This window comes from Pteropus alecto, unplaced genomic scaffold (assembly GCF_000325575.1).
Source record: "Pteropus alecto unplaced genomic scaffold, ASM32557v1 scaffold81, whole genome shotgun sequence".
Lineage (NCBI taxonomy): Eukaryota > Metazoa > Chordata > Mammalia > Chiroptera > Pteropodidae > Pteropus > Pteropus alecto.
In genome coordinates this window covers 741125-756606 of record NW_006433378.1, presented here as the reverse complement: position 1 = coordinate 756606, position 15482 = coordinate 741125, and the positions used below count along the sequence as shown (strand labels likewise).

The 15482-nt window shown below is 28.3% G+C and overlaps 1 protein-coding gene across 1 annotated transcript in view; it reads right to left on the bottom strand.

Moving 5' to 3' along the window:
- The window catches only part of SI (sucrase-isomaltase), an 81162-nt gene that overhangs the window by 59847 nt on the left and 5833 nt on the right, over window positions 1-15482 (bottom strand). The window contains exons 7-15 of the mRNA XM_006908270.1: window positions 14010-14111; window positions 12977-13089; window positions 10245-10370; window positions 9526-9657; window positions 8802-8921; window positions 7009-7122; window positions 4050-4134; window positions 2936-3053; window positions 1327-1498 (exon numbers count right to left, since the gene is read on the bottom strand). Coding sequence (XP_006908332.1) covers window positions 1327-1498; window positions 2936-3053; window positions 4050-4134; window positions 7009-7122; window positions 8802-8921; window positions 9526-9657; window positions 10245-10370; window positions 12977-13089; window positions 14010-14111 — 1082 coding nt within the window. The remainder of the gene's footprint in view (window positions 1-1326; window positions 1499-2935; window positions 3054-4049; window positions 4135-7008; window positions 7123-8801; window positions 8922-9525; window positions 9658-10244; window positions 10371-12976; window positions 13090-14009; window positions 14112-15482) is intronic.

Here is a 15482-nt window from a genome sequence, read left to right as displayed (position 1 = left end):
TCTCACGCTCTTTTCTATTTCTTCAAACTGATTGTCTTCCATATGAAATTTAGAATAATCTTATATGTTCCCCAAACTCCCTTCATAATTTAAATTGGAATATCACTGACTTCAGATAATAATTTGGACAGAATGCATATTTCAAATATATTGAGCCTTTTTTTCTATAAATGTGGTATACTTTTAATTTATTTAGTTATTTAATATTTTCTCAAAAATGTCCTACACTCAGTTTTAACATTTACTCCTGGTTATTATTTATTAATTGGTTGCTATAATAAATAACACCTTATCTTACAATACACCATAACATTGGTTATTTTTAATTCTCTTTTGAACAAAACTTGCCATAAAATGCTCTATTTTATTCAAATTTTAAGTCACCTTTATATTATGATTTATTGTTTTTCTTTTTCCATTTTCTTAATTATTGCATTTTATTCATTAATATTTAGCCTTCCTTTGTTTTTAATCTAAGTTTTTAAGGCTATAAGCTTTTATCTAAATATCAACTTAGTTGATATCCCACAATTTTGATATGAAATACAATTGTTGGCATTCAGTTTTAAGGGTTCCACTTCCCCATTTCCATTCACTTTAATTTTCAACTCATAAATCATTTGATAATGTGTTTTTTAATTTCAAAATTCAAAACTGTGTGTGTGCATGTATGTGTGCATGTATTAGCTTTTTTTGATTTGGTGGGTTTTTGGTTTTCCTTTAGTTCGGTGAATGTAAAAGAAAGAATGCATACATCACTATAATTTCCTAATACATTTTGCATTTGTTTTGTTATGTAGTAGCCCTCTTTAGTAAATATTAACACTGTGTACTTCTTTTTTGCAGGATATAAAGAGACTTATCAAATGTCTTATACTTAGAATTGCTTAGTATAAATTTTCTTTGCTTTTAAATTTTGAAATTGTCTCTGTCCTTATCTTTTTTAAATGGAGAAAAAAGCCTTTATTTTTTAACCTAAACAAACAATCTAGTATTTTAAACATATTTAGTCTTTTGGCATTTACTTTTATTACCAATATATTTAATTTTTTCCTACTATCTTATTTGGCACTTTATATTTATTATATCAGCTTTTTCTATGCCTTACTTATATTTGTTTCATAAATTACTTTGATTTGACTGAATTTTGTTCATTCCATTTTCCACACTATAATGGCTTGAATGTTATAGATATCACCCATTTATTCCCTAAGTATAAAGGCTGGATTTCCCATAACACACTTTTAATCATTTTACCAAAAATCATTAAGATAATATAAGTGTAATTCACAGTTTTTGTAAATGACATTGGGTGAAACTGCTCACCAAAGGTATTCCAAACAAATTAAACTCCAGCATTACTGCGATTGACCATTCCATTTGCTCCCATGAAGCAGTATTGTCTCCTAACCAATGTGCAGCATAGTGTCCAGATCCAGCAAAAGTTGACCGGGTGAGAATAAAGCTTCTCTTATTAGGAAATATTTTTTGTATAGCACTAAAAATAAAATCAAATTAACAGATAAGATTTACTTTAAATAATACTGATATTTAAAAATTCTGGTCTTAATTTCAAATGCATATAATTCCTAGAGCCAAGTCATAATATTTACAACTGTTTTATCAATCTTTTATAACTACTTTGTATTTAGTTATCAATATTTACTTATTTAAATACATTCTGATCAAATACAAAGGAAAATTTTTAGTAGTGATTCATACTTTGAATGACTTCTTTTACCAAATTAAATAAACGTGTTTTTTTGTATCCACTCAACAGTTGTTTTTGAAATATATGGTGAAAACTCATTGACATTTTTAAAAATATAAATGTAGCAATCTGACTTTAACCCATACACATTTTCGTGGCATAATGATGCTAATTATATATTAAAGTGTGCATTTTCAAATATCAGCAAGCAATGTTGGGATAAAACATGTATTTGAAAAGTGTTTTATTTTGTTGGTTTCTAAAAATTTGCTATCCACCACTTCTAGGATTATTCATCCCACCTCTCTTGGTACCTGATAATTATTGACCATTTTCTTCCACAAATGGGAATTAATCAGGAAAAAAATTACAAAAATTTAATTTAATATATAAAAGTATACACACTACCTTAGTAAAAATATAATTATATTCTCAGGTGTTTTTTCTGTATTATTACCTCTATGATATTGAACTATAGTGTTACTTTTTCTTTCTAAAATGTATTTACTTATGCAATGTAATATATAATGTTCTACTGAGTTTAAAAAGTAAAGTAAATGAACACTGTAAAGATAGCATATAAAAGTTTTGATATTATGGTATAATTTGGGTTTTGAATTAAAAAATGAATTATAGTTGTTAAATTATGTGAAAATTAAAAATTTATTGAGACCAGGATCTAGATTTTATTGACTATGACATTATATCTTCATACAATGCTTGGAAAATAGCACAAAATTAACATACAATAGCCCCTTTCTTTTGTTTCGTATCATGTTCTTTTTTATACATAAGTAACACATCACATAAGAAAATTATTTTGGGAGATACTACATAAAAAATTACATTTTAATGGAAACCACTGTTTTTGAAAAATAGTTAAAGACTTAGTCTAGAAGCATCATCCTCCTAAGGCAATTGTAAAGTTTATGCTTAGAACGCAATTATATTCAGAGGTAGCCAACTGAATCAAAATTTTGAAAGAGTTATTTAAATCTGTAAATTAAAAATGAATTACAGTTAAATACATATACCATGTGCAAATTCATGAATATTACTAAAATAACTGATGCCTTTAATATGCCGTTTTACTATGAAAATATTATCTTTCTTTGCTTTATTATTCTTGCTATTTCCAAATTATAGCAAGAATAATTAGTAAATTGTCAAATATATTTCTAGACAATAAATATAAAAGAGATTTCTGAGTGAAATTGCACTTACTTCTCTGTGGCTATAGCCATGCTGTATCCATAGAGGTCGTGAATATCATATTGTTTCCCCCAGTATTGCACAGCATCCATACAAATTGTTTTGGAATACAAGAGTTTGTCAACAATATCTTAGAGAAAATATGTAAGAAATGTTATTTAAGAAATTCTTCACCATTTTACGCTTTATAATAAGAGATATTTTCCTATTTTAAACTTCATTTATCATCCGTAAATGATGTTATGTAATACCATACTCTGATAAATAAAAAATACAAGATGACAATTTAAACTAAGTTCCAACTATGTCTTCGCCTTCCACTACTCCTGTTGATTAACTATTAGATTTGCACTTACACTAATAAATATTCTGCTTTCTAACTCAATAATAAATAAATCCAAAGGAAACAATAACCTTTAACATGTAGATAGAAATATACACATTTACCTTGTATACCAAATAACCATAGACTAATTTTAAAGCTTTATAGTAGAATAATTTACTTAAATATGATCTAATTCCACATATTTAATTTACTTAAATATGATCTAATTCCAATTGTTATACAATTACAAAAGATTCGAAACTTTGCTTTTCAGTTTTTTATTGTACTTTAATTTTCAGGCATATATAGTGCTTCTATAATTATTATCATTTTTCTTCAGATGTCCTTATAGGGATTTACTCCCCTAAGGCCAATCTTTTTCTTTGGTTAAATTTTTTTTACCCACTTTTAAGGACGAAAAACATATTTTTAAGAATACATGAAATATAACTATTGAGATCAGGTACATTCTAATTACTAAACAGACACAGCAAAATGCTCATAAAAAATTTGATCACTTAAATTATGATTTTAAATAAATTTTATTTCTTTTCATTAATTATTTAATCACTGCCAATATATTAATGGTAAAAATAAATCAATATGCTTTACTAAAATTTAAAATCGTGCTCCTTTCCTTAGGCATAAATATTTTGGCCAAAAGAAAACAAACAAAAATATTGATTCAGGGTCTCAAAATTTTACCAAACTTTGCGATTTAGAAATATATTCTAGAATTTACAAGTCAACAAGGAAAATGATTTTCAGTTAATAGTAAGTAAATGATGAGATGAAATTTACCAGGAGTAAAAGGTGGATAATTCAAGTTGTTGTCATTGCATCCTGTCCTTGAACCTTGAACAAAGCTGGAAACTTCATTCATGTCCTGAACAAACATAAAACGAACAGCAGATTTTAAGTAATCACAAAATCATATAAATAGAGGTTTTTTTTTTTTTTTTTTTTTTTTGTCTAAGGCAAGTATAATGTTGTTTTACTTTTAAAGACAAACATAAGCTACCAACCTAGAAACAAACTTGCTTAACTATACTCACTACTTGATTCTACTTGGGGATGGACAAGTCATTATACTGAGAAAAATAATATTATTTGCTTTTGTATGAATATAGAACACATAACAGGTATCTTAGATTCGGGATTACATATTACCAAAATGCATTTAATTTACCTAGTTTTAATTATACATATAAAACATTAATTACAAGTATCAAGCAACTGTCTTTTCTAAATAATTCTATCAGTCTTCTCACTGGGAGTCTATCATTGTATACATTTCTAGCATATTTATTTATTCAACATTGTTCATTCAGCTGGCATTTATCTAGTTTCTATGATGTGCATTACTAGAATGTACATCAGCAATCTTTACCTACTCTCCCAATTTCTACACTCTAATGAGAGAATAAAAGTGAAAAAAAAAAAGGCAAATAGTATTTCAGTATTCTAATAAAAATAGTGATGACCTTACTGAATCCCTGGAAGAGTCTCAGAAAACCTTAGGGTGGGGGTACCAATTTTGAGAACCAGTGACCTAAACATCTCCTGGAGACAGAATTATGGAGTATTGTGTTGACAGATTTCCTTGCCATGTAAACCTAGGCCCCAATCTTATCTTGCCACTCACTAGTTCTGTGACCATAACCTGTTAAGTCAAGTCTTTGGACTAAAAAAAGTAACATATAAATAAGTATTTCTTTTTCCTTCTATGTCAATTGCAGTGAAGAATTTCTATACAATTTTAAGCCTTATTTCCTACACCTCTGTTGTCTCTGCTCAGATGGAATTAATGTGAAAAATTAAGGGTGCTCCAAAGTATAAATTTCTCATTGTGATACAGGTTTTAAAGGTAAATGTGTTTCCATTTCCCAAATGTTTTCTTAATAGCCACAACGAAAGAAAGCTATTTAGTTATTCTAAAGTATACACTGGAGTTTTTTAATTAAAATTATCTAGACTATTATATTCAATTTTTTCTATGACAATTAGCTCACATCATTTTTCAAAGTGATTTTATATTTAAAATTAAAAAAAACACATTAGCATGGGATCTAAATTAGATATTTAGTAAATTATAAAACTATTTTTATATTTGACATAAAAATAAAATTTTATAAGTTAAATTACACTTATTTTTACTTTATGTTCATTCTATCAAAAAGAATAATCTGAAGAAGTGAAAGAATTAAAGAAACAACTTAGTAGTAGGATCTAGCAATTTTTCAAGTAAGAGCTTTCCACTGTTTATAAATAGTATGATGGATTCAGTGATATTCAGTGAGCTTTGAAATCATTCTAGTTATTGTGTTGTTGTTTTTTTTTTTTAGGCATTATTCAAAATGCTTCTGCGTTAGCATCAGAATAACTTTGCCTTTCTCAGATACTTTTACTCCTCTTATCCTCTCCTTCTCTTTGGAGATAAATCTGATATTTCAGTCTTCAAAGGGTATCAAATGGAATATTCCCTTTCTATAGCACAGTCAGATTCTCTTTCATTATTGTTAAAGCATTATCTATATTCCTAACTCCACTCTAGTGAACTCAAATTGTTCCTAAGCAAGAAAAAAAAAAGAAGAAAGAAACTTTTAACTTAAATAATACAATTGAAATTAGAGCTAGAATTGAAAGCAAAACTCAGAAACAGAGTGCAATTTTTGTTATTTCTACCAGTCGCTAGGTATTATAATTGTCAAATAACTAATACCTCCCCTTCTCATTCTATTACTGTCATAGGAATCTTGAATATTATACTAACCTTTTACACAATTTCATGTTCTCAGCAAAAAACATAATTTTCCTATCTTTGTAAAGATTTGTTAGCTAAACAATTGTTTGAATAAATAAATGAATAATTAAATGAATAACTAAAAACAATGACTGAATGAATAATGGGAACTTCATGAAAATATAGATATTGGGGACCTAAACAGCCAAAGAAAATATAGCTATCCCTAGGGATATCCATTATCTCACCTTCCGAAATTCTGTGCAGTTGTAATACCTCTGAACAAAATCCTGATATTTTCTCTCTCAGATTTATTAGACTTTTTTTCTGAAATACAGAACTCCAGAATCACCAAGTACTTTCATTCCCAAATGCAGTTATAGTTTCCATTGTAGTCAAAATCTTGACTACAATACAGCATTATTCTATACAATAAACTTAGCAGCAGGCTAGCAATATCTACAGATAGGAGACTTTATCCAAGAAAACTTTTAAACATTATTGTTTTCGCTTAATAAATGTACCAGCAACTTAGAATGTTGTTTTCTGGTATTATGTTGTGAAAAAACACTTAATGTATTGCCCATTTTAATTGTATTCCATAACTTATTAAAAAAAGTTTCTAAAGGGTAAGGATTTATTCAGGTTCATATTGCTGCAATTTCTGACTAGTGTAGACTTTTAATAACCTCTATAGGATTATCCTCAAATGTTAACTGTTTTCAAACATAAATTATTAGTCTTAAAGATACTACACGTTAGTAATAGAAATGAAATTTATTCTGCAAAGCATATTACTGAGAAAGAAAAACCTCAATTTGCAGTTTTTAGTTTTTATTTTTGTCTAATCTATGAACATGATTGTATGATATTTATACATTCTAGAAAAAATATTATGAGCTTTTATTTTTCTGTTTAATATGTTACAAAATATATCTGTCGACTTAATAATTATTCAATGAGAAAAATAATTTTATTTTCATTGTTCAAAATCACTGGTTTGAACTAGCCACTTACAATCCAAAGTCCATCATATTTCACTTCTTGATAGAAAATGCTGCATTCATTCGCCCACCAATCTATACACTTTGGATTAGTAAAATCAGGGTATACTGTTAATCCTGGCCAGACCTAGAAGAATAGATCATTCGTACATACACAGAAATTTAATTAATAAATAAATAAGAATTCAAATTGAGTAGAGAATAGCAAAAAAATTAATTATAATATTGTACTTCTTTAGGTATATATGATCCATGTATTATCTGTATTTACAATAATCTCAGATCTACTTTAAAGTTGAGTTAAGAGAGAATAAAGAAAGAGAGAGTGAGAACATGAAGCATTTATGAAGTGAAAAATAAAGGAATGTGAGATGAGGCTGTTATTTTGACTGTGACTAAATTTATTTCTAGCATTCTAGTAGGTTAGGTTTAAAAAATAAGCAAACAAAAAACATACATTATCTGAAACAAAAGTACATTAGTTCATTTCCAAAAGCAACTGCTTCCAAAAGATTAAGTGGGAAAAAAAAGCATTGTATATTTATTTTTTTAATTTAACAAATGCAAATGTGACACATATTATGTGCTGGGCACTGTTCCAAGTGTTTTTGTAGCTATTAACTCATTTATTCTTCACTAGAACTTTAGGAGATGGATGCTATATTTGCATCACTTTACAGATGAGGTAGGTGTTATAATTAAACCCATTTTACAGATAAGAGAAGTGATGAACAGAGAAGTTAAATACATTCTTCAGGGTTACACCACTAATAAGTGGCAGAGAAGGAATTCAAACCCAGGCAATCTCACATCAGAGTCTAGACTACTAAACACTACAAATATTATGCAGCCTCTTTATGACTTATAACTTAAAATAATGATATTAAACTAGAGGATTCCATTTCAGATAAAGTGGGATAAATATTATTGTTTTATATCTAAATTATGCATATTGGCTATCTGATCTGTCTGTATCCAACAGAGCAGGTCTTAACAGAATGTATTGACTTATTAATAGGCTTTTTAAGAAAGAAATTCTGTTTTGTTTTCTAATGGAGCTCATAATTATTTGAAGATTTTCAATAGAAATTTTAACTTTGATAAATGAGAAAAAAATGATGGCTAGAATATTCTTCAATATGTTAAATAATGTGATAATAAACACATTTTTATAAATTCATATTTTCTCCTATTTTTTCTTTTAGCTAAATTACAGAAGCAGAATTATTAAGTCAATGTATCCAGACATTATAGTTTTTGATACGTCTTACAAAGTCGTCTCCACAAAAATATTTATATTGGTTAAAATTTTTGCATTTGGAAGCTTGGCAGTTATCTGACTCTGCTCTTTTTAGCTCTATGATATAAGAAAAGTTACTTTACCTCTCTCAAATTCACTTTTTCACCTGTAAATGAGGAATTTTAATCACAGCTTTCTCATTATTTTATTGTGAAGATTAAATGTAAACCATAAAACAATACACAGCATATGAGTATTCAATTCATATATACATTATTATATATAAAATTATCAGAACATTATAATCATCAAAATTATATATCATATTTTGTTAGCATTTGTTTTAATTGTGTATAGCACTAAAAATTATTCATCTTCATAAATAAAACTGTTTTAGAGATTTTGGAATATTTCCTGTCTAAAATTTCTCTACACAATTAAAATATCAGATTAGATTTGAAAATAAATACACATATGTATACACACACTTATAAACAGTTATAAAACTTTGTTGTTGCACAATAGAAAATCTGAGCAACATGACTTTAACAAATATTATAACTTACCTCTCCAATAATTGCTGTAGTCCCATCTGACTCATTTACCCACACATTTTGTTCACGTCCTCTCACATAGGTCTCATATTCTGCTCCATCAGCACGATTACTTATAGAAATTGCAGGGTCCTAAAAATAGAAGAATTAGGAAAGATCACCAACAGCAAAGATGTGTCATTAGAGACCAAAGCTAAGATCATCATCCACTCCTTCATATTCCCAATTACTATGTACAGGTGCAATTGTTGGACAGTGAAGAACACTAATAGGAAAATACAATTAGTCCTTTGAAATATGGTGTTGGAGAAGAGCTCTACAGATACCTTGACCTTCCAGAAAGATAAATAGGTAGGATCTAGAACAAATTAAGCCTGGAACAAAAATGACAAAACTAAAGCTATCCTACTGTGGGCACATCATCAGAAGGTAGGGTTCTTTGGGAAAGAAAAAAGACAACAATCCTGGGAAAAATAGAAGGCAGCAGGAAAAGAGGAAGACCAAATATGAGATGGATCAATTCTATGAAAGAAGTCATAGGCCTGAGTCTACAGAAGCTAAGCAGGGCTGTTGAGGTCAGGACATTGTGGACATCATTCATTCATAGGGTCATTAGTAGTCAGAACTGATTCAATGGCACATAATACACACAATAATAGAAAAAAAGTGATAGAGATTTTATTAACTTACAAAGGTCTAAATAGTAAAATTATATTAATAAGTGACCAGCCATTACCAAGATGATGACATATTTCTGTCCATGATCATGCAAGTCTTGAACAAATTCAGGGAGACCGTTAAATGCAACTTTATCATAAGTAAAGTCTTTTTTGTCTTCCATATAGTCAATATCAGTGACCTGTGTATCCTAAAATTTAGCAGAATATATTTCAATAAGTAGTATAGAAATTTCTCTAATAACTTCAACATTTAAGTTCAATAAATTTGTACTATAAATGTAATGATTAAAAGTAAAGTTAGACATCTTTTTTACTTCACTAAAGATGCAACGATATTATTTATAAAATTAGTTTTTCTAATTCTAAAGTATAAAAGCATTAAATGATTATTTACATTTGTTTCAGAGATGATAATTTGGTATGTATTATGATATATCTGTGATTCACTGTATAGGAAACAAAAACCTACACATTATATAATATACATTAAATTTTTATTATATTAAAAAGTATATAGGCTCTAAAAATAGTCTACTAAAAAAACTAAATATGATTTTGTACAGTTAAACATGTATTCTGTTATAGTATAATTCATAATCAGCTCTCAAAATTTTACTTAGATCTCGGCATTATATATGGTCATAATATGTACTTTATCATTAAAAAGCAGCTTAATAACCCATATATATAATAATCCTGACAATTTCTTACCATTATTATTATGTGATAATATTTAACTTAGTATACATTCCCACAAACTCTTTATCCCACTTACAAATGGTATGCCAGCGTCTCGATTTCTTTTTACCACTTCTTTCAGTATATCAAGTGAGCTATAATTCCAGCGACTCAGCTGGAATCCAAGACTCCAGTATGCTGGCATTGTTGGTCGTCCAATAAGCTTGAAGTAAACGGACATTTAATTAGTTTCAATAAAGAGCATTAGAAACTCATATTAATATGCTTCTTATTCTGTTATATCTCTAGCATTTGTTTAAGTTTAACTACATATTTCAAACAAATATTTAGTGTTACATACATTCTAAAATGTGTCCTGGAAATTCTGTTAGAATTCTGTTATGAAACACTTAACGAATTTATGTTTTGTCACTCATCTCTTGCCTATTTTGTGTTGAAAAACTAGAAAGTTAGCTCTTTAGAAAGTAACACTTGTAAAAGTATATTTTGCACAGCATGGAAAGTAAAAGAAGAGAATAAAAGAATAGCATCAAAGAGATAAGCAAAAGAAGAAATTGACCATACTCCTACTTCCTGTAACAACAAAATGAATGAATGAACAGTCATCATGTAAGAAAAAAGATTTTTAAAAGTATATAATTTCTATTCTCTTATACTTTGAAATTTATTTCTCTCTTAGTTTTAAAAAAATAATAAAATATATGTTTTACAAGACTCCCACTCAGTTATTTCATAAGGTACTTATCTTGTTCGCATGTAGGCATTGGCTTTTCCTCAAGGGACCAAACGGAGCCCCTTTTCCAGGGCTCAGTGGCCCAAGCAGACTCAGTGCAATCCCACAACAGAGTATCAGTGTCTCATCACAACAGAGGACATGATTTTGCACGTGAAAATATGAGTGTAACCGGTATTAATTCTTTAACTAAAAACTGAGTATTAGGTTACATTAAGACAAATAATTTTATTTGGCATTTGGGATGGTGGATATTCTTTGGTTTAGGTTTGTACTTGTGTGTGTGTATATATATATATATATATTTTTTTTTCTTTTGGTTCTATGATTTCTCCATCATGTATGTCTAAAAACTACTATGTAAAAATTTTTAAATACTCATATTGTTATTATATTCTATTCAATTTAAGCATTAAATTTATTTAAAAATAACATCAAATTCTCAATCTTAATCTTGTATAAAATTTCTTTAAAGATTTGAACACATGAGTGAAATTTCTTCCTGTGTATATGTGTGTGTATTACAAATATATGACATAACTTATATTTCATAAAAGTATATAAAATATTTATTATATATTATGTTAATTTATATATTATTCATTTTATATTTTAGATATATACATTGTTTTCATACTTTTAAAACTATCTAGATATTCAAATAAATTATATTTTAAATTTTAACATGTTGAGAGCAGCTAACAGGATAGCTTACATAGAAAGGATAACTTGTTTTTCTTCAAACGGGAAACAAAATTTCTTTTGCCTACTTTTATGTAATTTGAGCCTTATTTAAATGTAGCAGTGATTAATAGTGCTATATCCTACACCAGACTTTTAAGTTATTGCTTAAATTCAAGTCTCTGAAAGTATACCCAAAAAATGATGTAAGAAAGCATACTGTTATACTGCATTCACATGTCAAGTGTGACTCAGACACGACTACTGCTGATCACAGAGTTCAACATGTAGTAGGCAAGTATATCAACCAATATTTCACAAATAAAATGTCAAATTCCTTCACAAAATGTACTGCCCTGTTTTGATGGTATGATAACTACACGCAAAGTCTCTATATAGGTCAGCTTAGCACTGTAATTATAATTTCATATAACAGAGACTGTAAATTATTTTGTGTTCTTTTCTGAAATTCATATTTATAAACAGCAATGTGGGAATTATTAGACATTGTAAATTATTCAATTGTGTAAAACCCTAGCTATTCTCATTTTAGTCTTTTGGATCCTATTTAAAGACAGTTTTTGATAGTAATTACTTCTCTTTTGAGATTATTTTAGGAAATGGGAATTATATGTCAAAATATATATTAATAAGATTTTAAAAATAGCATGATTCTTAAATTTTATATTAATAAAAATGATTTATTCTCCCACTATGACACTAGGAATTATATATGCCAACAGACACAGCAGAACAATTACGTGGAAGAAATTTTCAGAAACTGGCTCAAAGTAAATCCTGGATTCCTCACCCCTCTATAAGGACCATCTTGGGCTCACGTACACTAGGATATTATTTAATAGATAAGTGAAAGTTGCTTAGATAGTAACCTTAAGATGTAAGACTTCAGACTGTGTTTCAAAATCTGCCCTTCTTAGTTTGAAATTCAGGGCCTATTTTCCTTGAGTTTATCTTCTGTGCATTAACAGCAAGTTTCACTAGCCTTCCTCACAATTTGGTTGCATCTAGGATTTTTATCATAGGGATGTATGACCTATGTATCCATTGCCTAGCCTCAGTCTTGAAGATAAGATACTTTCCTATTAAAAACAAACAAACAAACAAATGAAAAAAAAAGAAATTCCTAAATGCAACTGCTTAGGAAACAATAAAGAATTTTATATCAGAAATATATACATTTAAATATACATAAGCTTCACTGTACAGAGAAAAAAACACCTACTCATATCTAAAAAATAGTAAGATTTAAAAATATATTTAGCTAACAGGCTCCTGATATCTTAAGTAAAGTCATTTAAATATGTGAACATGTTAGATGAAAAAAAAAAAAAAACTGGTAGAAAAGAATTTTATAAAATAGACCTGAAACACACCTCTTGATACTGCTGAACTACTTGTTCTGGTGTGTTTCCTAGGAAGATGTAAAAGTCCAGAATGCCGCCGGTAACTCTGTAAGTTACTACTGGAGTAGGCTGGATGAAAATCTCTATGAAATAAAATTGGGAAAGCATATGTATATAGTAAAAAGTTACATAATGGTAAAATAATTGCAATATCTATTTAAAGCATTTTGTATTAACTATGTAATTTTACACTGTTTTAAAATAATTATGAAAAATTAAAATATTGAAGATAGGAAGAATACAAAAGTAAAATGCCACTATGTATGAGATTTGATAGAATATCCCAGCTGGTTTCTTCTACAGAGGCTAGCCATAGCTTCCCTGGAAAATGAATAGCAAATCCTTTTAAAAAATAAAGATTTCTTCCTAAAATTACATTTTATTTAGTTGTTTTCATTGAAGATGCTCTGAAGATCATATTATCACATGCTAATTTCGGAGAAAAAATAAGAAATTTGATTTTTTTTATATGTAAAACATAGTAATTGCCTTGATAACCATATAATATCACTATTCTTACTGGAATATTATTAATATTGTGGCCTTCTGTTGTCACTGATTTACTTTTTAAATATAGGTATTACACTCACATTAAAAAAACGAAAGATACTATATTATTTGAATTATGATAAACTAAATAAGTCTTCCTCCTTTCTACCCCCATGTAGACCTTTCTCTTTCTTATTTGTAGTGGCATACTAATTAATCTTAACAAATGAGGCTGTGGGAATGGGATGTGTTTTGAATGGATATGTTTCCATGTTGCTTTGAAGGGAAAGAAAAGTGCCTCAAAATTACAACATAGTATACTCTCCCCAAAACAGAGCACTGATATGCAAAAATCCATTGTCTCACTAACTATAAAACCAGCTTATAATTTCACATACTAAATCACTAATAGAGTGTACTCTGATAATATAATATCCATTATTAGAATAAAGAGTAATTATAACCATTCATGATAAATCTTATTTAAATATATTATCAGATAAGTTGCTCTTACCCATTGCATTGCTGTTCATTAAGAAAACACCAAATGACTCCCCAGAAGTATCTTCAACACACATGAAGAATGTGTGATGGCCATATAAATTATTATTATTCTATAAGGCAAAATTTTGAAAATTAAAATTTTAAGTGCATTTAAAGTAAAATGGCCTTTACAAATTCCAATTTGTGTATGTAATTTACCCCTCATATCTCATTTAATATTCTCATGTGAAACACTAGCACACAAAAAAATATCTAACTTATTTTAATTATAACATATTAACTTAAAAATATATAACATAACACACATGTTATGCTATTAATAGATTACTTAATTTCTCTTTGTTTTATTATGATTAAATGACTTTTAATAAGCTATTCATGATAAGGTAAAGGTATTTATCCATTATGCCCCATGTATACCCAAGGCACAGCAGATGATGATGTCCACCCACATAGAACTTTTGCAGTACATTTGTTGAGAGCTGATGAATAGATGAAATGGTGGAGGCAAACTGGAAATACATTTATAAGGTGAAAGAAATAAGATTTCTTGGCAGATTGGATATGGAGGTTCAAAGGAAAGAACATGTGGAAAATAGCTATGAGGTTCTCAGCCGGGTGTTTATTAGGTGCTTAGTACAGTTAGTGATGCTGTTAACAAGGATTGGTAGAATTTATTAGTGGTTCTGTACCAAATGAAGTTTTTTAAAACAAACTTACTTATTCGTTTTAGGAAATGATATAGTATTGGCATTTAAAAATTAAATAACATTTGACTCAAAGTAATCATAAATTATTAAAAAAATATATTTTTTAAAAAATGCTATGTTTTTTGTCCTGAAGAATCTCATATTCTAGAAGCACAGACAAATAAATGCACATCATACACTGTAATGATTGTCATACTAAACTATGAATAAAGGGTTAGAAAGTAAACACTAATTCTGCATGAGAGAGTTCGGGGCTTCTTAAGAGGTGAAACTTCAAATGAGCTCTCAATTACATTGTAAAAATGATAAAGAAATTTAAGCTTCAGCACTTATGAGGAATACCAACCACTGTGAAAATATGTGAATTTATAGAAGATTATCATGCATTATGGAAGAGCAAGAAGAGAGCATACATGCCTGATATGATGTCTAATAGATAGGCAGACACCATCTCACATAAAGTCATGCATATAAACAATGGTAAGAGTTTGGAATTATTCTAATGTAATAACTATTGATGGATACGTTTAAGAACAAGGTTGAGTGAAAAGGAAATGGTAAAATATAAAAATCAAAATCAAAAGAAATACCTATTGAAACATCCATAAAATATGTTAGTCACTTGCTGAGTTAATTTAGGACTTCGCTATCAGTCTTATTCCTACAGTAAATAAGCTTCTGGATTAAGTATCACTGGAGAGTTTCAAATAGGCTAAAATTACCATCTGCTCCAATCTAATGATTTTATTTATAACAAGAAATATAGTTCCTTA